This window comes from Falco rusticolus, chromosome 1, assembly GCF_015220075.1.
Source record: "Falco rusticolus isolate bFalRus1 chromosome 1, bFalRus1.pri, whole genome shotgun sequence".
Classification (NCBI taxonomy): domain Eukaryota; kingdom Metazoa; phylum Chordata; class Aves; order Falconiformes; family Falconidae; genus Falco; species Falco rusticolus.
The window spans coordinates 9,091,125-9,107,581 of record NC_051187.1 but is presented as its reverse complement, the minus strand read 5'-3'; the positions used below and the strand labels follow the sequence as shown (position 1 = coordinate 9,107,581).

At 46.0% G+C, this 16,457-nt stretch overlaps 1 protein-coding gene across 3 annotated transcripts in view; it reads right to left on the bottom strand.

Annotated features, from left to right (window-relative positions):
* Positions 1 to 16,457, bottom strand: part of MAP2K4 (mitogen-activated protein kinase kinase 4) — a 90,267-nt gene that overhangs the window by 43,380 nt on the left and 30,430 nt on the right. The window contains exons 2-3 of one of the 3 annotated variants that reach the window (XM_037409216.1): positions 13,479 to 13,581; positions 824 to 919 (exon numbers count right to left, since the gene is read on the bottom strand). In XM_037409216.1, coding sequence (XP_037265113.1) covers positions 824 to 919; positions 13,479 to 13,581 — 199 coding nt within the window. Of the gene's footprint in view, positions 1 to 823; positions 920 to 11,110; positions 11,155 to 13,478; positions 13,582 to 16,457 lie in introns of those variants that run through there. The other 2 variants (XM_037409235.1, XM_037409225.1) reach the window with 2 other exon arrangements.

The window sequence follows — 16,457 nt, the reverse complement described above, 5'->3', positions numbered from 1 at the left end:
TGTCAAAGGCATTTAAATTACTTGGGTCTGTACCTCTTACCTACACAGACTGAAAGCCAAAGTACACTTGCTCCCCTTCACCATGACCAAGTGGCAGAAATTCTCCCTATCGTTGCTCTGGATTTCTACGCTTTCCAAAACGTTAAAATAAAGCTATTAACAAAAGTATGGAAGATTGCACAGCCCCTTCCACAGCCCTCAAGACTTGGTCTAGCACACACTCAAGGCTGCAAAGAATCTCCCTGACTTCAACGGTGTTTGGCTGAGGCTTTTAAAATGTCAATATTTTGTATGAAGCTCCCCTGGTAAACTACTGAGTTACAATGGATTTTGATTAACCCTGCCCTTGACACGGAGGAAACCGCTCGATTCCTCGTGGCGAAGCCTGTGCCAAATTTAACTGAGCATATTAATCTCAAACTCATTTTGATTTGGACATGAGCCAGACTGCAGCACAATCACTGAACCCACCACAGCTAAGTATTTAAAGCTTACACTGGATTCAAGCATTTCAGCATAGTACCAGAAAAAACGGAGCTAATTAATTTAAATAACCCTCCTGAGAATGCTGACTCTTTTCCTGAAACATTATGCCTTTGCAGGAAACAGAGACATGAGCACATCTGTAAGAATCAACAAAAGAACCCAAATACCCACTTTAAATAATTTGCCAACTGATACTGAGATGCCACATCATTATCATTACACAAAAGTCACTCAGTGGAATGACACTATTTCTGAGACAAATTCCATTAATTTAATAGATGCCATTTTTGCGGGTATGGAAAATATTTCACAATGGCTAACAGACAGTTAAGCTTACTGTAGCCTGCTGGAAAGTTTCTGGATGAGGTCCGCTTCTCTCCTTTTGAAACTGAATGGGACAATGTGATTACTACCCAGGGTTGCTTGTGTATCACTTCAGCCAGGAAAAGTTGTGAAAATGACAGGAAAACATGGTGCTGTTATCACATGACACAATAACGTACAACACAATACTCAGCTAGTCACACTACCCATGGAGTGCTCAGTGTAGATGTCAGTGTGCTACACATTCTTCTTCCAAATTTTGCCTAAGCGACCTTCCCTCACTGGAAGCAAAGCCACATCTGATGATTTGAACTGCATTTTAATATATTAAATTGTAAAAATTTGGTTTTCTTACAGCAACAGCAATTATTATTTCCAACTGTATTATTGCTATGATTAGAAACATGAATAATTGCATTCAACTTACTAACCAAATACCTGTATGTTAGTGACATGCTGTTCCCTTGAGACACATTGACCATCACTGCTCTGTTTTAATTCTGGTCTCTAAAGCAGAACTTATTAAATTTTTTTTTAAAAAAAAGTATCTAGCTTTCATCCTGAATCCACCAATCTAGGACTGGTGGTGTCTCCCAGGGAGGCTTGTCGTTCACCTTACACCCTCTCCTAACGAGTAAGTTTGCATGACTTGAAAAACTACATCCTTTCTTACTGCCTCCAGAGCCACACAACTGACTGATAAATGAAGGTTAATTACCACTCTGTATTACAAGACTTATCCAAGAACAAAAATCAGGTTCTGGATCTCCGAGTCCCTCAAGCTGTCCAGCTTCAGAGATCTCCATTTCCAGTGTGAGGGCCTGTTATCTCAGAATGGTTCCAGTAGCTTGGGCAAGACAGGGTCCTGCTAAGCACTTTGTGGAGGGCACACAGACAACAAGCGCACAGGTGCTTGTACAAACGCCCACAGCAGCTACCTGCAAATGGTCTGCAACGCAAACTCAACAGTTTCGCTCAGCTCCTTTGGAAACACTGGAGGTAGATAATGAGCATTGTTATTACAAGTACAGGAAACATTTTTGTTTCAACTACTCTAACAAGCAACTTTTCTAATTTAAACTTCTGTATGTCATAAAATTCCAGTCCTAGTCCAGGAAAGCTAAAAGCCCTCCAACTTCTTCTCCTTTGGGATTTATTTTCTATTTGGGATTAAATGAAAACAACTTTGGGCTGCACAACAGCCTGAAATAACCTGAAATTCACTGCCAAGAATGCACCCGGCGGTACTTTTCTTTCTGTAGCAGACAAGGACAGATGGGAGTCAAAGAAATCGCCTAACCGCAAGACAGAGATTGCTTTCTCAGAGATGCAGCTATCATAAACACGGTGACCAAAGGAGAGCTCATGACAAGACCAAGCAGACCAAGTGTGACATATTTTTAAAGCATCCCTTCTCTAAGACGTAAGACTCTACAGGCCAGTGAAAGCAGCTGCCTGTTGAAGGTCCCCATGCTCCATGGTGTAGTAGCATGGTGAGATTTTAAACGTCGGTCTCCTCCGAGGTAGCTGTGCGGCGCAGAGTTTTCTCCATTGACTCTCAGGAGCCAAGAGGTGACTGTCGGTAAGGTCTCTTACAGAAAATTAAGGATGCTGTAAGGAGTTAGGCCCCAGAGTCACCTTTCCCATCCTTCACTAGTATGAAATGACCACCTAGAACATCAGAGAGACAAAACAAACCCAACTGGATCATAGAGAAATCCCCACATTCCTCAGAGAGGACAACCGCCTTCACGCTGCTGTAGCAAGACGTATTTCAAACAATCACCTTCAGCTGATCCACGCTTGTCGCTGCAAAGGCATCAGTGACACTGGGCACGAAAGACCGATTGCTCATCCAGATTTACTCCAAGCATATTTTACAAAGGAGGGAATTAAAACAGTCTCAAGGAGAAGACTGTTTAGGGTCACCATAATCCACTGTAGACTCAGCCATTTGCTCTCTCTTTTCTGAGGTTTCCCAAACTGGGAAGACCTTCCTGGGAGGCAAGAACATCCACCAGAACCTCAGAGATGATGTCTGTAGTTTTCACCAACATAACATACCACAAATCAAATTAATCCAAGTCCTTTTCAGAAGTCATTCCTCAAACAAGCAGAAGGGCAAAATCAATTCAGCCCTGCAGGCCAACCCCCACCTCCATCACGTCCATCCAACCCACCACAATGTCCTTCCCATGATCTCTGTACAGCAGCTCTTTTTCCTGGGTCGCATCCTATTCATTCAGTCCAGACGTCCTCCATGGTGCACACTGAAAGTCACTCATTTATGCAAAGGACGAAAACAACAGAAGTTGTTGACGATGACCTGAGGGGTCAAAGCAGTCTCCAAATCTGCAGACCCTCCTCTCTTTATTCTCCGTTTCTTCATGTGTACAGAAGTCAAAAGGGATGATTGATTCCTTCAGTTTGAACCCACAAAGCTGAAGAGTTGGCTCACTTCTCCATAGCCAGGGTAAAATTAAAGATATTTTTCTACGAGGTGGTGATTAATGTCTGAAGAGATAAAAGATGTACTCTGATGAAATGCAGTGTGATCCTGAGTATGCAGAACAGCAAGGAGCGAAGTTTATTCCTCTACCAGCAATGGCAGTTTCTTGGGGTTTCCTGAAGAAATGTGGTTTGCAAGGTCCACATCTGGAAACACAGGGTTCAAGTCCAACTTAAGTCATAGATGTGACTACTGGTGGTCCATACATAAAATCCTTTCTGACATTTCTGTATGTCACACAAAGAAGAAAAATACCTGAACCTGACCATCCCAGATTAATCGGAATCCAACAGTGACAGCCACTTCGGGTCAGAAACCAGATACACCATCTGCACAATACAGCAGACACCAATCCTACACGCAGGCACCAAGCCAGACCACTGTGTAAGCAATCTCCCACTTTGTTACTTGCAAACAATCACTGAACAACATATTTATCCAAAAAATGGGCAGAGACCAAACCCGTGTATGCACACACAGACATATATAGCTATATATTCAGAGACATTCAATGTAATAACCTGCTTCATCCCATTTTCCTCTGCAAACACCAGCGTGTTTTGCATATTACGTTAGCGGTTCCTGTATTTGCCCAAGGAGGAGGGAACGTGGGAATATAGGCTCTCCTCAGCTTCAGGATTTCATCCATGTTCCAGGACACTGGTCCCTAGACATACAGGTTGGGTCATCTATTGTCCCTGTTGACCCAGGACTGACTCCCAGCTCAGAAAACCAGATTCATGGGTCTAGGAAAAAAGAAGCTAAAGAAGAAAGGCCAGGAAGGTAGTCCAGGCTCTCAGATGTTGTATAAAGATGAGCAACAACACCTCCTGCTCCCTGAATAAATTACAGCTGAAATCAATACTATCTGGTATGTTTTTAGAGCATGCCTTACAAACTGGTAAGTTCAGATATGGGGATGCTCAATTCCCCCTCCTAGGTGGGACAGCAGTGATGTGCACAGCTCAGGCAGTTGCTGGGATGCAGAAAAGACACGGGGACCACAGGGTATTTTTGATCCAAAAGCTCAAGTCTCAAAGACTACTCATTGCTGGAGGAAGAAAGGGAAAAAAATTGGCAACTCCCAGTTCCCAAGTGGAATGCTGGATCTCACCTGTACCTCTTAAATCACAAAACATCACTGCTGAATGTAGCTAATCAGACCATTTCAAGGCTCAGAGATGGCAACGCATCGCACCTTCTCTGTAAAGTATGAAATACAAGTTTTAGAATGGCTTAGAGAATTTACCAGATAAAATGGTAAAGCACAGACACATAGGTCTTAAAATACTTTGAAAAATACACTGACAGATTCAAACATTATTGAAAAGTCCAACATGAATGGAGCTGTGGGTCTACCATTTTCTCTCTAACCCTCCAGAGAAGATTAGGGTATTTTGGTGTACTGAATGCTTTTAAAATCTCCATGCACCAAGATTTACAACCAGTTTGCATAGAAAGCACATACACTGCTGCCCTTGCTAGGGGATGCCGCACCTAGAAATAAAGGAAAGGGAAAAGGGAGAGAAAATCATGCTTCTGTTATCACAACAGTATGAAGGGAACAGAAGAGCTGATACAGACTCTGCAACTACTTGAGCTACTTTCACTTCTCTTAAATAAGCACTGCAGTAGTTCTATCTTCATGTGAATAGCATACAGCTATGCCAGGACCAGATGTGTCTCTCCTGATGGGTGAAGACAGCTTTAACTCAGGCACCCCCGGGGTCACTGAACACTAATGCGGCAGCTCTGCTCCTGCCAGACCCCATGCCACCTCTGAACCCTTGGGACACAAGCAGCAGAATTAAATAAAACCAAAATTCTTAAACCACACTGAACCCCCCGTAGCCTGAAACTTTGGACTGCTTTCAAACAAAAGCAGCACCATCTCTTGTCTCAAACACAGCAAGGAAGCAGAGGGAAAATTCCCACTCTCCAATGGTCAGGACAACAGATGTTCTCAAATCATCTTCCCCATTAAAGCACGCAAATTACTGAAGCACTGACCTCTTACTTAGGTTTATAAACCTGGGCTTTCTAAACTAAGCTGACTAAGCAAGAAACACAGCTACCCCTGGCTCTCCTCCAGGCTCTGGAGTGTGACAGGTACCTCAAAAGTTTGGTCCTGAGCAGGCTGCAGGCACCCGGCTTTTGCCATCAGCATGGACGGCATTGAGGATGATGACTTCTGTGTCTCAGGGAAGGATCTGGCCAGCCACAGGTCACCCATGGAGCCGTGTTACTAGATAAAGGGTGGGCAGCACCTCAGCACACGTAACTAAAAGCCAGGCACTAGAAGGAAAGTCTATGGCATACTTCTATCCAAGGGAGACTTTGCCCAGCTTCGCTCTGCTGTGCAGCTTCTCTGTGTCCCAACGTGCAGCCACAATGATGCAGTTGATGGCAAATGAGGCTGAGTTGGGTTTGCAAACAGACTTCTCCACCCCACTGCTCTACCTGGTAATTTTCCAATTTCCCTCGAACCGGAATGCTCTGCCTCCCCCACACACACACCTTTCAGCTCAGCAGAACAAATACAGTAGCCAATGCAAAACTGCTGCTCTTCAGGGACTCTCCTCAGACACCACCTCAGTGGACCTGCAGGAGGAAAACTGTGGACAGCATCACTAGAAACACCTTCACAGGCAACACAGGATGGTGGCTCTGCCTCTGCCACATGCCTTCCTCCCTCGCCCATCATGCCAGTGAAAGAAGCCCTGAGGAGGCAGCACGAGCATCACACATCATGCCCTGAACTAGGAAATGCTGCACATCCATGCCTCGGTGTGCCTCTGGCACCTGTGTGCCAACTGCCAGGGTCTGTGAGCCACCGAGGACGGCAGGGGGTGCACAGAAGCCAGGCAGGCACAGAAGCCCCCAGCCTCCTGACAGCCCCTGCTACCACCACGTGTCTTCCTCCACTCCCACGACCCGGGCTGCCACCCCCGTCTGGGCAGGCCAGGCCAGGTCTCCACACTTTGGAAGGTAATGGCCGCTATCACCATCTTCGTACAGCCTCCCACCATGGGTCACCCCTCCCCACCCTGGAAGGGACAGACTTCCCTCGCACACCAGGAAGGGGACCTGCCACACACCGAGGGGACCGTGGCTGTGGGGGCAGAGTGCTGCTCCCAAATAAGCAGCTCTGACCATGACTGTGCACACACAACAGCTCCGGACTGCAGCGGGAGGGGGACAGGTCACACACAGCTAGCCTGTGGACCACAGATCATCAGGAGACCCCCGTTGAACTCTCTACCCTACCGCAAGCTTCTGGCCCAACCTTTACCTCTTCCCAAGCCTCCCATCTGCAAAACAAGGAACGCAGAGTTTTGTGCAACCATTCAGGTTTGCACAGCTCAATCACTCAGCACATGTGAAGCACTCAGAGCCATGGGAGCCAGATTAGTTTATAACATCAGGTTGTATTTGACTTAGACACCCAAATGTAGGTGGTTAAGGCTTCCAGAAGTTCTGAGAAGCCCAGGTCCTAACAGTGTGGCAGGAAGCCAGGTGCTCAGCACCTTTGAAAAATCAACATGAATAAGCTTAACGGAAACATACAAGCTCCAAATCTTCATTCCAGGCATGGACAGCCTAAATTCAGAAGTGCAGTGCTGAGATATTAAAACCCTTGCAGGAAGAAGAGAACAGTCCTACTACAGCACTGATGCTCCACGGGACATGGAAGTTGTTCGAGAAATTTATTTTGGAAGCAGCAGATACAAAAAAGCTCCTCTGCAGAGCCAGATTAGCACCTTAGAGAAATACCAAATCTTAGAAGGAAGGAAAAAAAAACCAAACAAAAAAAAAAACAAAAAAAAAGACAGACCCTAACGCAGCATGTTCAGTCAAAATCTCACATTAACTTAGGCAGCACCTTCTTGGAAGAGGCGCCCTACTCAAAGTTGGAGATACTGAGCATGGGTGTTTTACAAACCATATCACCCCTTTGTCATCTAGCCCACAGAGATCACTGGCCAAACAAACTTGTAAACTTCTGAAAGAAACAGGGAAGTTAAATACATGACAAAACTCATCAATTCATCATGAAAGTTCCTGATAAAAACTAAGAAACACTGCTCTAGCACTTAAATAGCAGGGACGTTTGTATGAAAAGTGAAAGCCTGTTTGCGACAGGCTCACTCAAACATTTAAATGTAGTTCTTGAGGCCTTGGAGGTAACTATTTCACTTGTGCTTACTTAAATATATAGGTAAGTTTCCCAGTGATTACATTCAGATACTGTAACTTTTGGGAAATGTTGCAGAACAGTCACAGAAAAAAAAAAAAATCAAATTCTTAACTGATACCTTTTACACTGAAACATCTCTCTAACGCTTCCAGGCATCACAGCCTGTGTTGGGAAGGCATCATGCAGCAGAAAGGTATCAGAAATCAGCGACAATAAAGATGTGAAATGACTGTGATAGAAACGGGGAACAGACAAGAGAAATATTTACAGGAAAAATCACACAAGTAATTGTGAACATGCCAATTTAGGATATTCCAACTTTGGTTTTTAATATTTTTTAGACAAATGGTAGTAACTCTCACAGGTTGTCTCCTAACGAACTCAGCCAGCTTTAAGCTATGCAGCAAGAGAGCCTGACACCACGTGCCAGAAAGGTTTTGAAAAGCGTAAGAGTGGATTAAAAGAGAAGTACACACTTTAGAGAGACTTGGGACAGCCAGAAAAATCCTTTCCAGGAACAATGACACTGAACTATACAGAAAAAAAGGAAGCAGCAGAGTTTGGCGTGCAACTGGGCCTCCATTTCTTTTTGAAGAATCCAGCCCTGAAGGTCTGTTAAACAAACATCTGCCAACAGACTCTTGGGGCATCTATCCAGACAGCATGTGACTCTCCCAGGTGTCACAAGGAGAAGGTGGTCCACACAAGGCACCTCTGGAAGCTTAAGGCACAATGAATCCATGAAGAAACCCACGTGCTCCAGGGAGGCTACGCACCTCAACAGGCCACCAGACAGTTCAGAAGTTGGAACTGTCAGCATTAGAAGAGGTCATTTCATTTTGTCACCTTTCCAGATAAGACTGCAATGCTCTGGTGTTCAGGTTCTAGAGAGATGGCACCTCTGACAGTCAAGAGACTTCCCAGACAGCAGACAGGATACTTGAGCAGCAACATGCTGTGAAACATGCCAAACAAATTCTTTGTGCATGCTCCTTAGCAGGTAGATCTAAATTCTGTAGTCTGAAGTCAAGATCAAGGCATCACTGCACCAGAAGAGCACATTTTCCAGAAAACCGAAAACTCATCTACAGCCAAGTGAGCAACTTGGTCTAACGGATGCCAGCTATGGCCAGGACAACACAGACAACTGCCAGGCAAATCTGCCATGCACAGCTATGTAGTCACATCTCACCGCATCATTCCTGACTCAGTGTTATTTGAATCTCCTTTCAGCAAAGGCCACCAGCTGCAAGTAGCTCTGTAGAGCTTACACACAGATAACCAAGTAATCTAATTTTGTTTGTGACCTAAATCCTACTGGGGCACAGAACAGATGAGGTGAAAGGTGGGATGCTTTTCAGGAGGTTGGAAATAGCAATTGAAAAACAATGGGTTGGAAGTTTTAAGAGCTCACCCTAACCATGGCTTGTGTCCTCCAGCCTCTACAGTGCTTGCTGCAGGGAAAACAAAGCTAGCATTTGTAAATCTGGTCTAAGTCAGAAATACAGCCTGAACTGAAGAGAATTGTGGTCTCAACTGACAGTTCTCCATAGCCTCAACTGTTACCTGGCCTGCAGAGCCCCTTGCTGACTTCACCGGGTGCAAGCAGGACCATACACTTCCCTGGACTGGGGCAGCAGCTTTCAGTAAAACACATCTTCTCTAGACTTCATCCTTTCCAAGTAATAGTTTTAATCTTGAACCACTCTCTGTAATTCAGGCTCTGTTCTGCCTTTACCCTGTAGTAAAATAATGTGTATCGCTGTGCTAGGTACCCTACAGACAAGCTGGGTAGCATGCCGTACCTAGACAAAACCTGTCTTTGCACTTAAAGTAGATTTGGTAGCAGCAGTCACAGATGAATCAAACAAAACACACATCCTCCGGAGCTCCATCAGTCACGAGCAGTCACAGAGCAGCAGGGACCTTCCTTCCAACCCCCTGCCTCACTGCCTGCTGCTCAACACGTCATCCCGGGGCTCTGCCCACCTGACCCACAGCATCAGCACAGGAAAGACATTCGTGGTGTCTTTTAGTTGCAATAAGGGATGTCTCAGCCCTCGGCATCACCAGGAGGGCAGATTTCAGGGAGCCACAGTCCAAATTCTAGCAACTAGAAAAGTACTTCTAGTTTCTAATTTCATTCAAAGCCACCCTGCGTCAGCCTCCTATTTAAAGGTCAATTTAAAGCCCCCTGATTTTAACACATGTTCTAATTCAGAAAATATTTAGGGCAAAACCCTAGCAGCACTGGAGATGTAAGGGGGTTTGCCACTGGCGCTCCAACCTGAGAAGCTGTAACCTCTGCTCTGCTAGTTTCCTCCTCGCTTAGTTTCTTGGTCGACTGTGACAAAGGCAACGCCCTTCAAGATGTCCCAACACAGCTGGTGGTGGATGCCCTGGGAAGGGTTAAGGAGGGAACCGTCCTGGGCAGGGTGCCGCTGGGCAGGGACAGGACAGGAGCAGCAGGGCCATGCCACCTGCTGCCACTTGGCCACTGCAGTTCTTGAAGCTGTCAGCTCCAAGGCCATCACAGAGGTGGCACAGCAAAGCTCAGAGGTCCCAACCACTCACCAGCTCCTCCACGTGATCTCACATTCCTACTTGTTGGTCTGTATCCTGCCCTGACACCCACCTCCTGTGCTCCTGAGCGCCCGTGGCAGCACACCCACACATCCCGGAGGGACGCAGCTCTAATCTGAGACCCCAACTATAAGACATGCCTCAAAACCACCACATACAGGAAAGAAAAGACAAGGAGGGGCAGGAAAAAAATCTGGGAACGCATGTCCAAACTTTCTGCATTCAATAGTGTTTAATTTATGCTCTCTGCCCCTGGAAATAGTACTCCAGGGCACAGCCTATACAGCAACAAGAAGCCTCTACCTGTGAGAGCAGTGAAGGTCTGGGAACAGCCTCTGAGCAGGAGTACAGTTAGCACGATGCTCACCCGACTAACAGAGGGTATTCTGTGCCATGGGAGGCAAGGCAACTGGGAAGCACTGGTCAGAGTCTTAATAACATCAAATTTTGCAACTGAGATTCCACAGTCTTTTAAATCGTTCCTCTAGATAACATGGCATTAAAACCAAGGAATAGCAGGAACGAATGGAGTCAGATAGCGCATGGATCACCTGAGAAACCTCCCTGTGGAAACCACACCAAGTCCCCTCCAGCCCCTGTGCACACCATCCCTGTTCACTGGAGCTAAACTCCACCCCGGCTTACAGTGATTCCAAAATGGTTTCCTCCACACTCCCCAAACTCCTTTCCAGCACTCCTGAGATCTCTCGGACCAAGAAACAAACCCGAAATGAAAGCCAGACTCACACCTTGACAGGGTATGCGGGGTCTGTACCCATTTTACCAGGGTAGGGATCCTCAGCACTGAGGAGGAGCACAGCTACACCCGATAACCTGAAATTTCCAAGGCCACCTCTGGCACAATGTGCCTTCCCTGCGCGGCAGCAGTGTCTTTGCTCCAGTGATGCAGTTTACACAGAGCTCTCCTCCCTCCTAACACACGCATGGGCATGAGAAGCCCCATTTGCTCCTTTGCTTTCTGTCTACGTAGTAAGAAACCACACTCTTACCTGAGCATCCACCAATCCAGCCTGATCAGTTCCCCGACCAAAACCTGTTAATCAAGCAAAATACAGCTAATAGGCAATTTACATCTCATGGCAGCTGCTGGTCACCGCTGGCTGCCTCCTCTTGTGCCCCAGCCAGAGCTTGGCGCAGGCAACACGCATTTGATGGCAGGACCCTCTGCCCTTCTGGAAGCAGGAGCAATGGGACACCTCCGGATCGATGGATCCAAGTCACAGAAACCGAAATTTCATGTGAGAAATTGACCTCTCTGTATCTTCAGATCCACCCATCTGGACCAACAGGGTCTGCACAGGGAAATCCCCAGCAGTGTCGAGCCAGCACTCATCTGGGGAGGGTGCCAAGGCCACTCCGCTCCATCAGGCTGGGGAAGAGAAGCGACTTAGTGAACAGAAACACACTTTGCATTGGGAACGCATCTGGACCAGGAGGTCTGGAATATCCAATTCAAATCTGAAGTATAGAACAGTTTCTAGACAACAGAGTAAAAACCATTCCAGCCTCTCTGGGAAGCAGGCGGGAGATGCAGATACACCATTGTGATGCACCAGCTGCAAGACAAACTTGAGAGAAGCGTGCAACCAGGAGATGTGAACATTGCTTTTGAGGAACAGCATCCACTACGGACAACACAAAGGACATGAGGATGAATTAGCTGTATCCAAGCTTAGTCAGCCTCAACACAGAGAAAGCAATCCAACCAACAGCATCCACCTCTTCCAAACAGAAACGGCTATTACAGCTTGTAGCCTCCCAAGAAAGCTTTAGCGCAGACACATCACCATCATTGCTGACACTGAATGCTGTCATAGCCAACCCAAAACACTTTCAAGCCCTCGGAACCAGCTGCACCATTAACCAGACCAGGATCAAGCCCCTGCCAACAACCGCAATTCCCACGGAGACAGAGCAGTGCCTTCTCAATGGACAATGTTGACAGTCACTTGCACAAACATGAAACTTAAGATGTCACCGACTAACAATGATGAAAGCTCTTCTGCACTAGACAGAAGCCACTGTGAATTCCAGTGGATCTGACACAGAAATCCATGCAGATAAACACAGAAAAGCCAACTCCCTATACATGGCTGAATGGTGGGAACTCGCTAGATGACATTAACTCTTTTATTTAACGGACTAGGGAGGTTTGAGAGAGGAAAGAGCCCCAAATGGGGTTCTACAGAAAATTACTACAAGGGCTGAATGATGTGATGAGACAGAAAAAGTGAATATATAAATGCTAACTCTACAACCTGTAAGAATACTCTATTTCAGAGAGGTAAAGAGAGAGAAGGAGAGGGGAGGACTTGCTGAAAGGTCACTTGGGATGGTAAGAAGAACCATCTAACAGAGGTTGTAATTACCATTGATAACTCATCAGAAACATGTTTCTAACTTGATAAAGGCTTGCTTGAAAATCCCCAGCATAAAGAAGCTACCAGGAACAGGAACAGACCCCAGAGGGTATATCCCGGGAAAGCAGAAGGCATCGAGCTCAAGAAGAGAGGCAGCAACATGCAGAGCCAAGCAGAAGCAGCCTACACCCAGGGTCACCTGAGCACCCACGCAGCCGGGGAAGCTGCAGGTGCAATTTCTGAGACTCGCCACTGACAAAAACTTTTGAGTCCTGGTGGGGGAACTGCGAAAACTTCGGGGCATCGCTGCATGCTAGCTGCATTCTGCCACACGTACCAGCTATGGGTGCATCGCCCATCCATCTAGATTGGTGGATCTGAGGATACAAAGCTAATGTTTTCTGTAACGATGTACTACCACTATTTACCAGTGTCAGGAACAGCTCTGTGCCACACTTGCATTCAAACTTTGGATAGGGATATCCTGTAGCTAGCTGTCTAGAAAACTCAGTGAGCTAACCACTGCGTAACTCCCTGGCATCTCCATGTTGGTAGATAATCCTCAAACCTTTGTTTATTTTAGTGCTGAAAAAAAAATAATCTATCACAGTTATGTCTTTCACAAGTTAACACAGAAAGAAGAACTTCTCTCTAACAAAAAATAATAAGCACTGAATAAAGAGACAGGAAAATGACAGTTAATAGGTCTGGAAATTAATTATAGGCATATCTTGCATTATCAGCTACAATTTATCTCAATTTCATCAATTCTGAAAGGCAGTAGATCGACGTAAAAAAGGAAGATCTCAAACTTTTTTTTTTTTTTTTAATTCTGGGGCTGGGAGGGTTATAAATATAATCTTCTACAGCGACTCAAACTGACAGATTTGAACAACCTACAAATAACTGAAGTAATCAAACTACATTTAAAATAACACTGCGTGTTAGCTAAATAATTTCAAAGTTCTTCCACTAGTGCCTTTGGATTTATACTCACATGTGTGGATTTTGGAAAGGAACTCCAGAAGTGTTTAGAGTAAATCTTGCTGTGGACTTGAAAGGTGGATTTGCAAAATTTAACTTCAGCGCTTTGCGTTTACCTGGGAGACAATGAACATAAAGTAAACTTTTTGTCAGCAACAGAATATTAAGAGCATCTGGAAACAAACAGAAAAAAAATACATATTGTAAGAAAAGGAAAATGCATTTTCACAACAACATTAGCAAATCATAGCTTCTGTTAGGGACACAAGGATGGAGAAGTGGAGTCGGGTCTAGCCTGAGGTCTTCCCCCCCTCTCGTTCCAGCTCAGCTGCCAAGGCGAGGTGCACGAAGCACCTCCTGTCCCCGCTGGGGTACAGCGCTGGCTGCCAGGGCTACCAGCAGCCACAGGGCACCTCCGCACCAGTGCCCCGAGCATCCTCCGCACACCACCTCTCCTTTAAACACATCCATGCTGGCAGGCTCTACTCCAGCCACAGTGGCAAAGGGTACCCATCTGCTCGGCACAGCCTGGGCATGCCCCCAGACCCAGGTGGGTGGTGCTGAGAGGGGAAGGGCACCGTGCCATGTCGTTTATGTAACACCTCAACCCCAGGAGGGCTGGTGGGACTGCCGACCCTCAGCTAACAGCAAATGGAGATAACCGGGCTTGAGCAAGGACGAAGGTCTGCTGTGCGGTCCTTCTGCCAAGTGGGTCACCAAGCAGAGAGCAAAATTCAGCCTGTCAGAGGGGTGACCAGGTGAGAGAAAGCTTTGCTCTGCAGCCAACTGAGAAAGCATAGGGAAAAAAGAACATAAATAAATAGTAGGGTGGGAGGGGTTCTGGTCACCACTCCAGCCACTGGCAATGCATTTTTCATTGAAGTTATGATCTGCTCTATCAACAGCAGGATCAGGGACTATGAAGGAAGATGTCCCTTCCTAGCCCTGCCACTACGTTGCAGAAGACCCTATCTTGTTCCTGCCCAGCTGCAGGAAACCTCTGCTCCTCCCCACCAAAACACTGAGACCGGGGCCTCTTCCACACCCCCTTCCCAGGAGCCTGTGACTGAACCCGCCCCGGCTCCCTGCTGCTCATCTCAGGAGGCACCTGCCACCTGAAGCTGGTATGATACCTGGATTCCTCCTTCACCTGCACCCTAAAGCAGGTGTCATATCCCCAACCACCTCGCAGCTCTCCTGGGCAAAGCCAGGAGGCACCATCCTGCTCTGCAGCATTCCTCTACCCTTCACAAAGAAGTGTTCTGGGCAACTCCAAGACCAAAAAAAACAAAAGAGAAAAAAACTAGTCATAGGTCAAAGCACTTTACAGCAGTTTCAGGGCACGAAATATTACAAGGATAATAAGATCATACAATCACTTCAGTTGGAAAGGACCTTTAAGATCATCCTGGTAACATCATCTAAAACCAGCTGGATAAACAAACCCAACAGACCTCAGAATTAAGGATGCCCTCAGTCTGGAAGCTGTGGAAAGCTTGTGGCCAGCAAACACCCCTATTTGCATTCTGTTCTGCCTCGGAGTGCTGCTGCTGGCATGACCTGACCTACAGCACGTGGTACTGCAGCACAACTTCCATGGCTCCCCATTTCTGTGATCCCCATTTCTGAGATCCCCACAGAGAGGGCCACCGACTTCCTCTATCATACCTTTCACTTTTAAATTACTGGGTACATCCTTCCAGTTTTGACCCTGCTGCAATACAATAGTCTGGAAATACCTGCATACGCTCTGCATTTTCTAAAAATTCCCTAACTCGTTACACATAAATGCCACACAAGAAACTTGTACAAACCCCAACAGCGTGAAACCAATTACATAAAGCTTCACATCACCCACCTAAAATAAACAACACATCACCATTTTTTGGTGACAATTCACCAGCAGATTTCCATAAGGTCCCAGTCAGCGATACTGGGCCTTTCGCCACTAATACTGGTGGAGAAGAGGGAAAGCAAGGACACCCAGCCTGGGTACAACTGGTTGGGGTAAGGACTGGGCTAAGAACGCAGGATGGCCTTGGCTTTGGCTGAGCTGAAGTGGTAAGGGAAGCATTTCCTTATGTTTTGAGGGAATCTAAATAGGATTGTATCCCAAGTTATGCTGCTCTCAGAGAAGAGTAAGACAGCTGAAATAGCCTTCTGATTGTAAATAAGTTATTCTTCTATCCATAAGGACAGCAAACCTTATTTCAAATCACTGCAGCCTTAAAATGATGTTTTTCTCATTCTCAAATCTATTTTTAAAAGGATGTTGTTTTAGCAACAGGCTGCTGCATGGAACTGAGGTAAGGGAAGACGTGATCCCATGTGGCCCTGCTGTTCCACAAATGCACATCCCTTGGCATTTCACAGATCACAGCCAAAATGGACACAGCAAAATGGGAAGCCTTGCCAAGCTCACACTGGACACCCACCTACACAATGGCCACAGGAGAATAATTCAGGCTCACAGCACGCATTTGTTCCTAGCTGCACTGGTGAATGGATGCTAGGTTAAGTACATAATTACTTATGTGCTGCCATCCATCTCAAGGATTAATCCAAGCACTTGGCTCTGCAGTCACGCTCCCATCACTCTTTTTGAGGCCACTTTACCACAACCACAGCCAACCAGTCTTCACACATGAAGAAATAATCTAACAGATAACATGCAGTCCAAAAGTATTCCTCCAGAGTTATATTCTGTATTACTATTTTTACTTCACCTAGGACATCTATGATTTCTTCAAGCCTCTGAGTCACCACCTGTTGGAGAAAGCAGTCCTAATTTCTTCCTATAATTTCCACATCTCAACAACACTGCTAACGATGTTCAGGTTACACATAACTTTCCAAGCAGTAAGATTTTCAAAATAGCAGTAGTTCAAGGGATTTTTTTCATGGTTTCTGTCTTGCAGGCATACAAAGTGATCCCTGCCAAAATGCTTTCCACTCAGTTCAAATCTGCAACATAAACCTCTTGTCACAGTGT